At 41.3% G+C, this 17,066-nt stretch overlaps 1 protein-coding gene across 1 annotated transcript; it reads left to right on the top strand.

The window, feature by feature from the left end:
• The first annotated feature begins 391 nt into the window (after nt 1-391).
• LOC119742544 (transmembrane protein 26-like) lies at nt 392-13,804 on the top strand. The gene is made up of 3 exons (XM_038218556.1): nt 392-1,068; nt 11,560-11,773; nt 12,979-13,804. Exons 1-3 carry the CDS (start codon nt 878-880, stop codon nt 13,627-13,629), a joined length of 1,056 nt encoding a protein of 351 aa, XP_038074484.1. The 5' UTR covers nt 392-877; the 3' UTR covers nt 13,630-13,804.
• The last annotated feature ends 3,262 nt before the right edge of the window (nt 13,805-17,066 follow it).

Here is a 17,066-nt window from a genome sequence, read left to right as displayed (position 1 = left end):
TTGTGTACAATGAATGGCGGTCGATTATCAGGCACAGAGCGCTGTCAACTACTCGGTTTTGCCGGCTGCGCTGGCTGTTGGCGCATGACGTCACGCGGAAGCGTAACACCCATTGACTGTTTCATGCACAATCGGTTGCGGTTCCAGTACCAAAGCTGTGATGCGAGTGGTAAACCTCATATTAGTGCATGAAACAGTCATCGGGTGTTACGCTTCCGCGTGACGTCATGCCTGATAATGCCTGATAATCGACCGCCATTCATTGTACACAATTTTTTTTGTGCACAAACCAAGTTACGAGAAAAACTCGCTCCAGCCCTAGATGACAACCCAATGATAAAACTCGGGGCTGGGTAACTCCAGCTAGTACAGAGATAACATGGCTGACTTGAAACTTGGTGCGAGACAAGAGCTACAGAAGGGTACATAGCATTTTGCAGCCGCCATAGATAAACAAATTACCTAAGTTCGTAGATTAGTCGAGTAGTCAATTTCCCCCGTGTGAATACAAACCAAATTTCAAAAGTTCTCAGGCCGCAGGATGTACGGTTATGAGTAATTTTGCCTGGCTTGCGAGACCGATACTGCGGAAGAAGAGGAATGTCCTTTACTGGCTATCGTAACTATCCGTTTCGGTTGAGAAGCTGTGTGCATGAAGGCTGCGCTAGCGCTCAGAGTGCTACACGATGCGTTGAATACCGTTCTGGCGTCACATAGAGAGGCATAGGGTAGAGGCGTCGCTCACATAGCTCGTTAGATACCAGCTCAACCCTAGTACGAACACCAAGGCAGAGGGTTCGTGAGCTCAGTGTCCAACAACACTTGCTCACCTTAACTTGCATGTGCCGAGCACTGCAGTAGAATACCAGCATCTAGGATGACCCTTCTTTCCAAGTCCAAAGCCATCTTTGTGAGGTTGCTCTTCGGGGCGCATGGGACCTTAGCCGTGGTGGCTCTGGTGAACATCACGGGCTTCCAGTGGTTCTTCCTGGCGGAATGTCTGGTGGCGGTGTCCCTCCTCGAGACTTTCGTCACGCTGAAAGTGAACAAGCACGCTGAGTGGAAATGGTAAGATTTGCCTTTCTATAATTTAAAATTGGATTTTTTTTTAATGATTCTATTTAAAAAGTTAGTTTTTCAAATTGTTTGTTTAATCTGAACGTTATGTTTTTTCCATTGTGGGCAACTTTATGACAACTTTTGGGGTGGTTTTTTTTTTTTTGGGGGGGGGGGGTGCTTTTGAACACAAACAGATCCCCCTGCGAATAGATTGGTTCCCGGTTCCTCCCATCGATTCTGATAGGGACAGGAACCAGTCTATACTGCGAGAACTGGCTTAATGTTGGGCCGCAACTTTTTCCGTTCGATATCTCGTTCAGCAATGAATATCTTCTGTGTTGGAAAAAAAATAGCAATTTCAAAAAGGACTCTATTATTAGGGGTGAAACTCGCAAATAGCACGGCGAGTCCATCTTCAATGATATTTATAGTATAATTATTATTCCATGTTCTAAATATCACGTTCATGGCTTGCTTAAAGCATTTGTCATTCTTTCATGTGGATTTTGAAGTGTAATATTATTGTCATTATTAAATTTCTGGCTCGATTTTTTTTCCAGGAAAATAAAGATGCTATCAAAATCGACACATCTGTTGTGTTTTAAACAATCTGCCAATATGATCGCAGGGAGAATTTTACCGATATGTTTCCCATTAAAGTGTGATTGCACTTAATCCTCATTACTGTTATTAATGATTATAATGGCTTTTTCTTGTCTCATTTACTGGCTCAATAGCAATGCAGCTTGGTTCTCACTTCCCAGGTCCAATAAATTATGGGACGACTTATGTTCGAGATTAACATAACGGATACAATTTACAAAATATAGGAGCAACGCCATTTTTGTAATCTCGAAATTACCCATACTTTCCAAATAAAGTTTGCAAAGCGTTAGAGCATCGGAATGGTGCAGTCTAAAGATTAAGGATTTTTCTCTCAAACTTTTTTTTTCTCCCCAATTTCGTTGGTAACATCATTCATAAATTGCCATATTGCCGCATGACTATGGAAGAACAGGATTCCAAACTTGGCTTATAGAGCCCTTATCTCATACTTCTGTCCATTTACTCGTAGGAATTTCAAATCGGGGAGCAAGTAAAGTCTACAAACTTCTCGGATTGTGAGGCAGATGTTCCTTTTTGAAAAACGATTGGAGCTATACTCATTAATCTTTGACGCTTTTGGTTTTTCAAATAGGTGTCAGTGTTCGTCAGCACAAATTCAATATGACTCGCGTCAGCTTATGGCGAGCAAAATTATGAAGCTCGTTGGAGCGTATTTTTTTTTACGTAAGCTTACATAGTGGTAGCAAGTTGTAAAAACATATTCTGCACCCAGCCACGCCATTGTGGAATAAGGACCTCATCGTTATTAAAATGCAACAAATAAAACGAAAAAGAGTAGCCATTTTTGAAACAATTATCATTAATAAAAATGGACAAAATGCTTTTGTAATTGAATCATTAGAATGAAAATCCTTAAATGTCACGATACACATCGCCTGCTTGAAATCTTGGGGCCCTTTTTTAAAAACAAAAATCAATCAAACGCACCAATTTGTCTCGTTTCAGTTCCTTTTTTTTTAATCTTTGTGCCAGCTTGTCCCTCCAAAAACATGGCTCCATATCGGTCGGATTAAAACGTAATATTGAATACAATTTTGTGAGAAAATCGGAGATACCACCTTTAAATCTTACTGAGTGGTTTCAGTGATATATTATGCGTGCACTGTAGTGACAGTCATAAAGGCATCACTTCTGTGCTTTTTTTTAACATGGTATCGCCATATAGGTGATGGTTATTCTGCACGCCGTTTTATTAATACAGTATTTTTGATGGTCCATAAAAATCACCGAGAATCTATATACACTCCACCCCATGGATTTCACTCGAATATATATCAAGAGCGTGAGCAATAATTTCCACACCGCCACTATACTTTTATAGCATCATGATTTCCGCATGTATTAAATTGCAATGTTTGCAGCTGTATGTCCCCCATAAAAAAACGACTGTTAAATAAACGGTATTGGTACCAGTGGCGGAGCAAAGGGGGAGGGGGCACAGACATACCCCTACAAATTCCCATAGCCCCCCCCCCCGTTCCCCCTCCCCCACAAAAATAAACAATAAGTAAAGTTTCGCTTTCCAAGGAAGTGTCTTTTTAAAGGCTTTGTTTTAGCTATTAAATAGCAGATCAGAGGAATCTAGATGACTATTTTTGACTTCCCTGAACCGCACAGCTTTATGAAGTGTGAATAAATTAGAAAAAAAAGAGCGGCCTTAAGCGTCAAAAGATGTATTCCGCACCCGCTTTTCGAATTTGCTGCACTTGCGGTGGCCTGTAAATTTTGGAAAAATGTTGTCCGGGGTTCACCCTTGATGCCCCCTCATAACATGCACTAAAAATCCTGGCTACTTCACCGATTGGTCTATACTTCATTGATTTGATTAATTCTGGAAAGGTCCCATTGAGAGTGTAATGTCGCAGGTTTGTCGAGAACTGGGATTGAAAAACAAATGCCACTTTCAATTTGACGAGCAAGTTATTCCGTGGTTATATACCGGACGTAAACATGTCCGTACATTTTCATGAATTCGGTGGTCCAGATTGATGCATTTCTAGCAAAGGTTCCTGGTACAAACAAAGTGAACATAATCTCTTTGAGCGAGACATCGAGACAGGGCGACAAAGAGAAATTCTTGTCTTCTAATTCAATTCACAACATTCCATACAGCATATATTATTCTTTCGTCTGTTTCGGTGTTTCCGCTTCTGTGTTCTTGTCTTCCTTTTAAATAATGAAGGTGCGTGGATATGCGTACTGAGGAACTACAGGGTGAGTAAAAACAAACGAAACCCAAATGGCAGGACAAATGGTTGAATGAAGAATGCCTGTATCACTTTCAAAATCAAGGATATGAAAGCCCAATCAATGAGCTTTTTTTAGTACAAGATTCATTCAAATCACTTATGTGCTTTTTAAGTTAAGGAATTTTGAAAACAAACACCGTTTTAAAGTTCTGTCCACGGATCACAAAAAAAGGTAAGTGTTTTTCAGCAAAACGAAAACACTTCAAATGCATCCCTATGAGAACTGTTTCGTTTTGCTGAAAGAACAATTACTTAATGTGTTTGTGATCCGTGGACGTAAATTTTTAACGGTGTTTGTCTTCAAAATTTCGTAACTTGAAAATTGAATGAGTTGTGTGAATGATTCTTGTACTAAAAGAATCATGCTTGGCTTTCATATCCTAGATTTTGTAAATGCTATATACAGGCAAGACTTCATTCAAAAATTGGTCCTGCCATTGGGTTTCGTTTTGTTTTTACTCACCCTGTATAGGCATATATGGACAAATTGTATTCCAACATTTAATCATTCGCGATGATAATTACATATTAAGTAGAACACTTTTCTGTGGATGCATAATTATAGAAACATAACCAGATGTTTCAGAGCTTAAACCGATTAGAATAGTTGCTTTCAACGACTAAATTTGTGTTTGCATGCCTATAAATAATTTATTATGAGCTGTTGGCCATCATGAATAATTTTATAGTCATTTAACACGACTACAACCATTGGAAAAGGCTCCGACGAAAACAAATAGCTTTGCCTGGCGAATTAATCGCTGGCAGTGAAACCCATATGGCGACCAGTGATGCATGTAATACCAAGCCGGTTAATTTAGAAAGTTGAGTTTTGATGGCCGCCCGAGGAATGTTCCCTGGTGTCGTTTATCATCGTTCACTGTCTCCTCTAGATCATCTGACACCTCTCTATCAACATGTTGAACAACGGGAGGGCACACACTGTGTAGTCTTGTAATCTACCATATAGTTGTCGCCGCTCGAGTATGATTCCACTGGAATTTACAGCAGGATTGAAATTAACAAGTGTTCAGCGCTCCAAGAGCTGATATCATTTTCAAACTCAGGCCCGTTTATATAGCAACTGAACGTTTACGAAATCTGCAAATAACCTTTAATTGCTTCCTCAGTAGCACTCATTCCCGGAAGTTGTCCAAAAAAACTACACTCGTCGAAAACGAGTAGAGGATATACCCTAAGTACGTGTATTAATTAACGGTTCAGTACCTTGGAGAACTCATTTCGGCTTACATGTAAATAACTTTCTGCATAATTCCTATTCCAGGTTTCACAATTGTTTATTACGTATACTTTTATTTAATGTGTGGTTTTGAAATTAAGTCCTTTTTCATTGAACCAACATGTACCTTTTTCACGTTTGACATGAGAAATTTGACCCGTATATCAGGCCTATAGAGAAGTTGTCTAGACAAGGCACAAATATTACGGTGGCCGCAACATGCCAAGTAGACTACATCACGATGTTACAAAAGTGTTCGAACCGCGTAACATAAGTGCCGCTTAATTACCAAAGTATGCGATTGCATTTCACCATCTGCAAAGCATTGTAGAAAGGCAGGAATTACGGACAGAGAACAATGTGAGACAGATACTAATAATTAGGCAGTTATGTTGTGAATTGAAGATTTTAACTGCAAAGTTATGAGGATCATTCCAATGTGTATGTTGCGATTTCATATATAGCTAAGATACAGTGAACTAATTTAATTTGAGGGTATTTAGGGGAAACATGCTCAAAGTATTTAAGGATTAACAGCCAAATGCCGATAATTTCGATGGGTTCTTTTGCAAGTAATTTCGCATTCATCCACAATGCAAAAAGATAGTTGTTCCTTTCAATATCAGATTCCGCCTCAACAGTACTTTTTTTGTCTAGTATGAGCCGTTTTGAGCTCTAAAACTTCCCACGAAATTACAATAATAATAATTGGGAATCTTGAAAGTAGAATGCTACACTGTAAACACGTTGGGCAAAATGGGTTGAAACATGTATGTAGACCAACGTTGGTCAACATATCAACAGGTTAAACTCTTGGGCGAATTTTTCCCAATTGTTGGAACATTTTTACCCAAATTGGGTAATTTCAAACCAATGTTGGGTAAAATTATATTGCACAACAGTGTTTTACCCATTATTTTTTTACAGTGTATAACTTTACCTAATCGTCGACTAACTTGCAGCAGAAACTGAATTGTGACGGACGCGGCTACAACGTAGTCGAGCAGGAGGCTTGTGAAGGCGCCTTTGGCAGCCAGCCACACGACCCATATATGACCACGGAGCACAGCCGAAGATCGAAAGTGTTGATTTTTGCGAAGGGAGGAAAACCCTCGAACCCGGAGAAAAACCCTCGTGTAACAGGAGAGAATCTACAAACAACTCTACGCATACGTACTTGTAGGGCCGGGAGTCGAACCCGGGTCACAGCAGTGAAAGGCGAGGGCTTTTGTGAGCACCGCGCCATAACCATGCCACCGGTCACTTCACAAAATAATTTGAGGTTTTCATGTAACTTTCAATCATGCACAGGAAGGAATATGTGGCTGCAAAATTTTGGTCCTCAAAATCGAACCGTTAATTAGAGTGTTGAGTCTTGATTCAAAATCGAACCGTTAATTCGTTAATTAGAGTGTTAGTCTTGAATCAAGTCACGTATGTTTCTTTTCGAAAATGAGGCTGAGATCCCATATTTGATTGTCACTCGCTTGGTATGCATGATTATGCGGCGCAAGTCTAACGCTGACAGTTTTGGATCATAATTCGATGGTCTTTATTTGCTACTATTTGCTACATGCCCATGTGTTCGAAATTCGTTTAGGCTGGTAAAACAGCTGCCGCGTCAGTTGTGAACAAACAGGGATTTCACCATTGTAGGTCTACATTAAAGGGATTTCTGTCCCCAAGACTTTCGCAATATGATTAGTAATGTTGGCGATCTTCAAATTAGTGGATTCGGATGAATGTTACCTTTTGGGACGTTTACTTAAAGGGCTCATGACGTGAATTTTAATTGGGAACATATTTTGTGCAACGTTCTACTCCTCTTAAATGTATGAAAACAACTTGACATCCTTTTTTTGGTTAATATGAAGACACTGTTCAGTTGAAAGGTTTTCTGTTCAAATTGCGAACCCAGAATTTGCTTATTGAAAACGTTTTGAAAACAAAACTTTGCTCGTTGGCCTACTTCATGTACTGAAACAACAACAAATCACCCACACACAAAATTACGACAGCAAAATATCCAAAATTCTGGCAATTTTATTTTGTGCTGAAAAAGCTGTAACATTGACTTTTCTGCCTGAAATGACATAACACTTTTGCTCATGAATATGCAAATTTTCATTAGCATAAAAACCAAGAAGGCACCAAAATGCCCTTAAATAATGGCAAAATGAAAATTGAAAATAAGGTTAAATGGGACACATAGGTGCATTTAAGGACTACATTAGAAAAATTACATTACAGTATTCAATGGAAACTCCGGTGCTCTGTTAGCATTAAGGACCATGATAATTACATGGGAAAAGGGCTACATGGCGTCTGCCCATGGACGTCGCGAGGGGGGGGCAAGGGGGGCACTTGCCCCCCCCCCCCCCCCCCTGGAAAAGCAAAAAAAAAAAAAAAAAAAAAAAAAAAAGAAGAAAAGAAAGAAAAGAAAATAAAAAGAAAAAGAGGCGCGAAGACAAAGTGGTGTAAATTTAATGAGTTGGGGGGGGGGGGGGGGGGGGAAATGTCCCTGCCCCCTCTAAAACTGATAAATCGAGAATGTGTTGAGAAATACAAGCATTTTTTGGCAAAAAAGTTTGCAAATGTTTGCCCCCCTCTAGAAAAAATCCTGGCGACGCCCATGCGTCTGCCATTCGGTTACACACAGACAACACAGCCACTCAACTACCTTTGGATCAGTTTTCCTTCCTCCGTCATTGGACTGCGCTGTCATCGTTCTAAAACCCACCACTATATTCAAGTAAAATGTACTAAACTAGTACAGTAAAACTCAGCGTCACTTTTCCACAACATGCATGCAATTGTTGACAGCAAGTGGTATGCATGATTATCAGGGGCGGATCCAGGTTTGGATCAAGAAGAGGGGGGGTTAGCTGCCAAAATGGGGATTTAGCAGTCATTTTCTGTGTTTTTCTGCATGTATTTCCTGGGGTTTTTCGGGCAGCCCGAGAGGTGAATTAAGCCCGCTAAGCCCCCTTCCGTATATCTACCACTCATCATGCTTACGCTGAGCTAACTCCATAACCCGGCTACGCTCTAAAACAACTTAGTCAAAACATTGACTGGTTTTCCTAGTTATTGGAAATTGACTAGGAATTTAGTTAAACATGCTAAGATCCATACTAGAAAAAAATAGTTGGATTTGACTACAATTTTAGTAATTTGCATAAGTATTTTTCAATTTTGACTGGAAAAATCTAGTCAGATTGACTGATTTTCAGTTGCACCCAGCTGACCCTGAATGGCTGGTCAAATTCATCTGGTTTCTATTCAAGTCCGACTAATATATTTTTTAGAGTGTATAGATGTCTAGCCTGTATTAATTTCTGACTATTCCACGTCGTGTTGTCGTCTTCAGTCCATCTTGTAGGATTTTGACTCTTAGTTATAATGAAACACCCAAGGATAAGCATTTAAGCCCCCGTTCTTCCGTAAAAAAAAAACAATTAATTTGTAGACCTGCGCTAAATCTTTAAGATTGCAAGCAATTATATAGAATGATTGAATTCTGCACTTCAAGATTAATACCTCGTTCGAACAAATGAGGAACGACCTTGTATCCTTTGATAGTAACATCAGAAATTCACGCCTGTTCTACCCAAATGCCCCATCTGCATTTGTGAGATTTTATTTTTAATTTTCCCCCGTGTATTAGTTTAACAGGTGACTTTGCGTTGCCGTACATATGGAATTTTATCGCTACTTGATTGATGACTAAAATAGAGATAAAAATACGAGTACAATTTTCTTGTATAATGTTATTTTTTCTTGGAAAGATTTAGCATAACTCGGCGATGCATTCCATTTTAATTAACAAGGTCCTTTTCGACTACCGGTACTTCTTGTGTGTTCTTTCATAAGTAGATTGAGTCCAACGTTGGGTATAATTAGGAATCAATATGCCATGCTAACGTTATCTTGCAAATAAGATCGCCTTTTTTTAGGCTGAGGTGTTAAATAGGACTGGTGGAATTTGAATGAGTTAAGATGCTTGGCGCTGGCACCACACATTATTATTTTGAGAGTTGTGTATATAGTTCAGATATCATTGGCAGTTATATTGACGTTAAAACAGCATGCTCTGCTCGTCTCCTGGAGATGACCATAGCACACAGCTGGAATCGTCGAGTTTTTACAGGTGCTTCCGAGTTTTAGTGTTGTTTTCGACAACACCGAACAACCCAGCATAATCATACATGTTGTGAGAAATGTTTCTTCCTCACTGATGTTGTTTAAAAGATAAACAAGAAGAAGCCCAAAAGGCCACACTGGGATTCGAACTCGGATCATCTGAGAAGCAGTGAGGATTACTTTCAACCATGCAGTCCACCATCACTCATATATATTACCCGCCGGAGCTGTTTGGGGGGGAATCGAATCCCGTATTATCCCACACGCTTTGGGGGGATTATTTCTTCGGGGTGTTGTGAGTTGAGAATGCCTCCTTGAAACCAAGACATGCCGATATGCGACATGCACTCTATTTGAAGCCCGGGACAAAATGGCAAGTTATGTAGGTCACTTTACCGGCTACTATAAACTGGACCCTGGAAAGTATCATTTTGACATCGTAAAGTGTCATTTTGACAGAGTTGTAACGAGTCACTGAATTTTGTTACTCGAGTCGAGTCAAGTCAGTTTAAGGACGTGATTCGAGTCGAGTCATCAGGTCAAGACAGTCGAGTCATCAGGTCAAGACAGTCGAGTCGAGTCGAGTCATAGTGTGTGGCCCAGGCGCGGTTCTAGAACCAATATTTTTTTTTTGGGGGGGGGGGGGGCTAGCACGGTGGATCCAGAATTTTTTTCAGGGAGGCGTGCTGAAATGTAGACCGGCTATTTTTTTCCAGACACTTAGGCCTCCGAAAATAAATAGGGGGGGGGGGGGGCTCATGCCATATTTTCAATGGGGAGCGCCAATAAAATCCTAAAATCATTCACACTACATTCACTAATGCACCCTTGTAACGGCTATTTCTTCTTTAGCATGTACATCACAATCCTTCTTTTTTGCTAATGCAATTTTTTTAACGGAATTTATTTTGGGGGGGCTAGACAAATTTTTTTTTTGGGGGGGGGGGCTACAGCCCCCCCTAGCCCCCCCCCCCCCGTAGAACCGCGCCTGGTGTGGCCCTAGTCGAATCGAGTCGAATCGAGTCGAATCAAATTCATGCTCGAGTCAATTCGAGTCACTGATATTTGAACACATTTAACAAATTACAGAAGGACGAAGGAAGACGAAATATACGTAAACTAATAACACGAAGTGACACTTCGTTTTTATGTCTGGCTTGGCTTTGGGTCATTTATACACTATTTTGACGTTGTCAAACCAAATTGCAACAAATGAAACTGTTTCTGATTACATATAGAAATATTTTTAATTTTTTTTTTTTTTGAAAGCAGGACATAAATTTAGTAGGAGTTCCATCAGGGGCTTAAGAAATCGCCCAAGAATTGGGAAATGCGTTAAAAGTCTGCTTCCATGATAGTAGTTTGTGAACTAGGCCTACATGATAAAACAAGGAGGTGGGAGTCGAGTCCGTGATACGGCGCAAGGGCGGATACAGGGGGGGCAAACAGGGGCTATGCCCCCCCCCCCCCAAAAAAAAACCCACTTTTTTGTTTAAGTGACAACACAATAAAGGCCGGCACTGCGTACACCACCATCTTTTTCCCAAAAAAAATTCAGATAAAAATGGTTCGGAAATTGCCTCAGATCGCACCACAGAGCATCTAGAATCCAAAACAAAATTCGGGGCCCTTAATAAGCGGGCCCCGAACCCCACGCCGTATTTTTTTGGATCCACTTTTTGGGGGACCAAAACAAAATCCCCCCCCCCCCTCCCCCAAAAAAATTGTGATCTGGATCCGCCCTTGATATGGCGTATATTTTTGTACGCGATAAGCAAGCGGCCACAACTTGACGGTAACGCGAAGTACGCCAACATAAATGTTCCGTAAGTCATCGCAAACGTAATATATTTTGGAAGGGACTCGAGTGTTATAAGCCTTCGACTCGAGTCGAGTCGAGTCTTGATCCTTTGATGAGGGACTCGAGTCGAGTCATTTGATCGCAGTGACTGGAGTCGAGTCGAGTCAGTTACCAACAATTGTGACTCGAGTCGGATTTGAGTAGAGTCATTGACTCTACAACTGCATTTTGACCCAGAAGAGAATGAAATCGGACCCTGATTCAGGGTCCAATCTGACCCGGGGCTTTTTAGAGTGTGATGATCCATGCACCCATATTACATATCCAGTGAGTCGACACGGACTCTACTAGATGGGTCTCCCTGGTAAGGAAGTATTTCCATCGATCTCAATGCTTTTTCCCGTTTATCTCAATGTCTCTCTTGTGTCACTATTCTACAGGTTTCTGCCGAGCGTGTTCCTCTACTTGCTCTGGATCGTCCCTCCCATTGTACTCTTGGAATCCTACGCCATGGACTATCGCCACTTCCGGCTAGACTTGTCCGACACCGGACGCTGTTTTGTCGACTTCAACGACGCTTGTGTCAGTCAGAATGGTAGTGTTATCTACGTGGAGGACGGCGGGGACGATCTGTCGAACGGAGTACTCGACCAGGTATATACGAAAAGAGTCGGGGTTTTATTCTTAGGGCTTGAGAAATAACGAGGGCGCGACATGTAGGGTGCTTGAGGTTCCTTCGTTTATATTTTAGGATAAAATGCGTGCCACGGAAGACGGGATCAAACTGGAACAAAACGCCTTACGAGCTCCCAGCGTGATTGTGCCCACTGTTATATAGACCTATAGACATTAGCTCGGACAATGTAGATTCGGACGCGACCTTAATGTGGGAAGGGTGACATAGGCTGGTTCTAGTTTCCTTGGGACTTGAGTCACGATGACAAATGACTCGGACTCGGACTCGACCCTGCAGACTCGGACTTGGACTCGGACTCGACCTGCGTGACTCGAGACTGGAAATTACCGCAAATCTCTTATTTTCTTTCACCAATATCATTGCAAGTTATTTTGAAGACGTTTCTTTCCTATAAGCAAGCGATATAGTCAGTGCTGTGCAGGAGAAACGCATTAAGTACCGTACATACACACGTGCAGCTGGCTTGTATTAAAAGTAACTCCTGACTCGGATTCGGACTCGGACTCGTCCTTTGTTACTCTTGACTCGGACTTGGACTCGACCTGTATGACTCGGGACTTGGACTCGGACTCGGGAGAGGTGACTCGGACTCGTCGGACTCGATTTGGTATTGAATACACGAACTGGACTGACTAAACGAACTGACCTACGTTTTTCCTCTTTAGCAGGAGAAATAAGTCGAAGGCATTTTTCAGCATCGCAAGGACATGTTAAGAACTTCCACTGAACTTTGTCATATAAATTAGTCAGCAAACATTTCCTAAAAATTGCCACATGACCGCTCTCGCATCCCCCCTTATGAGATGTCATTAGCTTGTATCAATTGATGTCGTCCATTAGCAGTTCCCACTCATGAAACTTGAGTAGTCCCTACAGTTATAATCTGCCAAATGGAGCGTGACGTAAGTTACTCGTCCCTGAATCAACATTATGGGGTAGCTTGGGGAATATTGAGAATTTCGCAAAGTGATGTACAGAATATACGAATACCCCCAGACTTAAATTACATCAAAATGTAAAAGGTTGTCGCAATTTCCATCGAAGCCGATTTTTGCCCCCATAACCTCTTTTCGGAATTTAAGATTGCCAATTCCCGGCTGAAATGCAATCATATACTATTAATGGCTGAAGGTTCATTTTGTTGTTTGTTTGTTCTTTACAGACGACGTACGACTACGCCCGACATTACGCACTCGTATTCCAACAAACGATGATGCTAGTCCTCATCGGCGGACGTTGGCTGGGTCCAAAGGGCGCCCTCACTCGCGATCAACTGTCGCAGCTCCTGCTGGCCCTGACCGGCATGGCAGCCGACATGTTGGAGTTTGTGACGGAGACGGTCAAGCTGGAAGAGACGGCCTGCAACTACCTCCTGATCTACATCATCCTGGGTATCTGGGCATGGAGTCTGCTACAATTCACCCTGGGGTTGACGGCCACCAAACAGAAGAAATCCCGCGTTGTCGGGCCAAGCCCGTCCATCAATCCCATCACCAGCATCGCCACCTGCTGCGAGACGGAGATGTGGGCGCTGATGGTCAGTGTTATCATGCAGGACGGGCCCTATCTGACCATGAGACTCTACATCATGTTTACCGTCCAGAATTTCGGCCAGACAATGATATTCTTTACGGCCAAAAATGGCATCTTATTCTTGCTCCAGGTGTACAGGTTGTATGTGGTGATCATTGAGAGACGTAGGGCGGGGAGGAAGGGCCGGGGGCGAGAAGCAGGTAGCGAGGATGAAGACGAAGAAGGTGTCTTTGAGATAGAGGAGGCAAGAACGCCCACCACACCTGTTGATGAGTTCTAAAGCTTTGGAGTAGAGAATACATGTACGTCGGATGAAATTCATGATGCAGTGATTGTGATGTGAAGGCACCAGCGGTTTTAGTGGAGATGATTAGGGTGGTGATGTGGTGAAAGGGGCGAAAAGGTGATGGTGTCGTCATGGTAGCAGACCAGTAAATAAACTTCCATAGACCCCAATGGTAAATGCTCCCACTTCAAAAATTCGGGAAAAAATACTCACAACTCTCCAAGGTGTTCGAAACACACATCAAATTAAAGCTTATTACATCATCTTTCATTTTCTTTTCAATTTTTGGGGGGTCAACTGATGACTTTTAGGAGAAACTTCCATCTGAAGATGATCACCCCTGAAAATAGTCCTGAAGCCCATCGCCATTTTGAAAAACGATGCCTACACTCCATTGCAAAATAGAGCGCTATTAGGGTCCAAATTACATCCAAATTACACAGAACTGCAAGCTCCCAGTCCTGTGCACGGCTTCCACCCATATTTTTTTACAAACCCTCAAGTTCATGGCCCACAGCATGCTCAAATACTGAAGATTTTGAGGGCATGCAAATCGTGATTTGGCCGGCGTAGGCAATTTCGGACCGATTTACTGGTCTGCACCCTCATGGCGTTGCAAGTGATAATAATTGACGTGTTACACTTGTGCTGGGGTGTTGGTGCTTAATTTAGATGCTTTCAAGATGCATTCCTCGTGTTATTTTTCGAGTTTCATCCCGAAAAATAGATTCCTTTTCTAAATTGCTATTTTTCTAGCAAAACAAAAGTTACTCGCTTTTGAATGAGCCATCAACCGAAAAAAATATCGGCCCATGTTTTTAGTTATTGGATTATTAACTTTACAATTTCAAAATTGGCTGGAAGATAAGAATTCACGTTATACAACTAAAGTCAGGCAGTAACGGCCTTAAGAAGCGCCATTAATGTTAGTAGATTCCTGCCTCAACTGGAAACTGTGAGTGTGCCGATATACTGTCGATGTTCAGTACTAGTCCTGTGGTGGTATTATAAACAATATGGGTCAGGGAAATATAAAATGATAGTGATGAGTGTTTGGATGACAATAATGATGATGTTGTGATCGTACATCATGCTATAGCATGGTGATAATGCGTACTGATATTTTGAAGTATAAATGCGGATGGTTGCACTGAACGAAGAGGATTAAGTTTTTTTAGGTATTGATGTATATACTCAATGACGTTTTATCTAGTACTAAAAATAGAAAAGATGTGATCTTAATAAAATGGTGTCGATTCTTTGGACGTGAGATGAATTAACTTTTATGGGGAAGTCGAATTCCTCAAACTTTTTAGTTGGATGTCAGTTTGATGGTAGTAATAATTGTCATTACAAGGTACTTACGATAGCATTGTAAAACATTTTGTAGTTGATACAGATCTTGTTCAAGTAGAATATAAAAAAAAAACATGTGCACAAAATCTTTCAATTATTGTGATGACTACCTTTTTGTTGTTCACGTTACTAAGGTGATGTTACTATTGTACCGTAATCTATTGGCATTAAATTAAAAAAAAATAAAAAATAAAAAATACTGAGAGCTCCCCAAACTAGACTCTCAAGACGAGTTTGTATAACTGGGTAATTTGGACGGACAAAAATGCATCTCAAGATATAGTTGTGGCGGAATATTTGTGTTTATATAAACATTAAGTGGATTTCGTCGACATACATTTGTTTTGGTCATTTTTCTCTTTCTAATGCCTCTATATTTTGACAGCCATAACCGCCATTTTCTATAGTATTGTCCTCAAAATAATGTCCACCGAAATAGGCCCATTCCTCGAATGTTTCGCCTCATTCTGTCACGAGAATGAGTAAATATGTACAAAGTTATTAATTTGTTAAAATTTAAACTGTTGCGAACAACTTTTACTTTGAGCTTTACCGAGAGCTTTTGATGGCAACTGTATGCATCTTGTTCACTCAGTTAGTACCTCCCACACGACAATGAACTGTGGCACTAACGCCAAATCCGCCACGCAGTCGATTCTTACAATAGTTGACCACAAAATAGCAAATCATTTGAAAGACTTTCCATTTCAGGAAGCGTTCTTGGCTAACACCACCGCTTTCTCACCCCGTCCATCCATTTAACCCGGAGGATGAGCACCAATACAGCGAGAGGAGTCACGAGGTGGCCCCGTGCCTTCGCTGCCGAGTCAGTCAAACGCTCATCAAACCTGTACGAAGGTGACATGATTTACTTGGGCTTGAGAACGGTCTCAGCAGCAGTGCTTACCAAATTGTTGCACTGACTGAGCACGGTGTTGTTTTTACTTCATAACTGCAATAGGCTAATTCATGACTTTAAGAAAGTCAATGAAGCTGTACGTATGTACGTTGAACAAAAAAAGACTGGGATTTTAACGCAGACCTAGAATCCGTGAACAACAATCTTAACCACTTCTTTACTTTCTTGTTGTAGGCTACCGTGTACATTCCGGGCAAAAAAACCCGAATTGAGCATGACCAACGTTACATGGTCAGTGCTTTGGAGACAGTTCTGCAAAAACAAATGTTTTAAAATATCACTTCATTATTACGTTTTCGACATTAGAAGAACGTTTAAAATGGTACAGAAAAAATTATACGAAACTAAGAATCGATTTTTTCCCACAAGAGGGTAACAAGATGCGTTGGACGCCTGAACAAGACTTAGTTTGCTGCAGAAACGAGACATGTACTAATATTCCCAAAATGTTTACGGGTGCAGACCTGCAAATCGACTCCCACAGGGCATATAGACCTCGATATATTACGCGTACTTCCAAAATTATTTAAAATACTCACAACTCTCCAAAGTGTTTTAGACACACATCAACTTAAATCGTATTTCATCATCTTTCATTTTCTGGTGTTTTTTTTTTGGGGGGGGGGGTTAACGGATGACTTTTGGGAGAAAATTCCATCCAAAGATGATCACCCCTAAATGCAGTCAGTCGATCGCCATTTTGGAAATGGACGCCTGCGCTCCATTGCAAAATAGAGCAATTTTAGGGCCTAATTTCATCCAAATTCCACAGACATCCGAGCTCGCAGTCCTCTGCACGGCTTTAACCCTTATATACTCAAGTTCACGGCCCTCAAAATGCTCTAATACCTGAGAATTTTAGGTTATATGCAAATCGTGATTTGACCCGCGTAGGCAATTTTGTGCCTATTTACAGATCTGCACCCACAAGACGAAATTAATGACATCTTGTTGTATAGGCCTGAGCAACGCAAACGGATGTACGTCACCAAACCAATATTATGATGGGGGTAATTATGACCACAACGTCGATGACAGATCACTCTGGCAAAAAGGTATAGCCAGGAAAATTAGCTGTTAGCTATTGAGGGGAGGGGGAATTGGAGGGATGGGGGCTGGACATCACCAGATGGGGGAACTGATCAACATGGATCTG

Source organism: Patiria miniata, unplaced genomic scaffold (genome assembly GCF_015706575.1).
Source record: "Patiria miniata isolate m_02_andy unplaced genomic scaffold, ASM1570657v1 HiC_scaffold_6, whole genome shotgun sequence".
NCBI classification, from domain to species: Eukaryota; Metazoa; Echinodermata; class Asteroidea; order Valvatida; family Asterinidae; genus Patiria; species Patiria miniata.
Note: the sequence above shows the minus strand (reverse complement) of the source record. Positions and strands in the feature narration are given on the sequence as shown.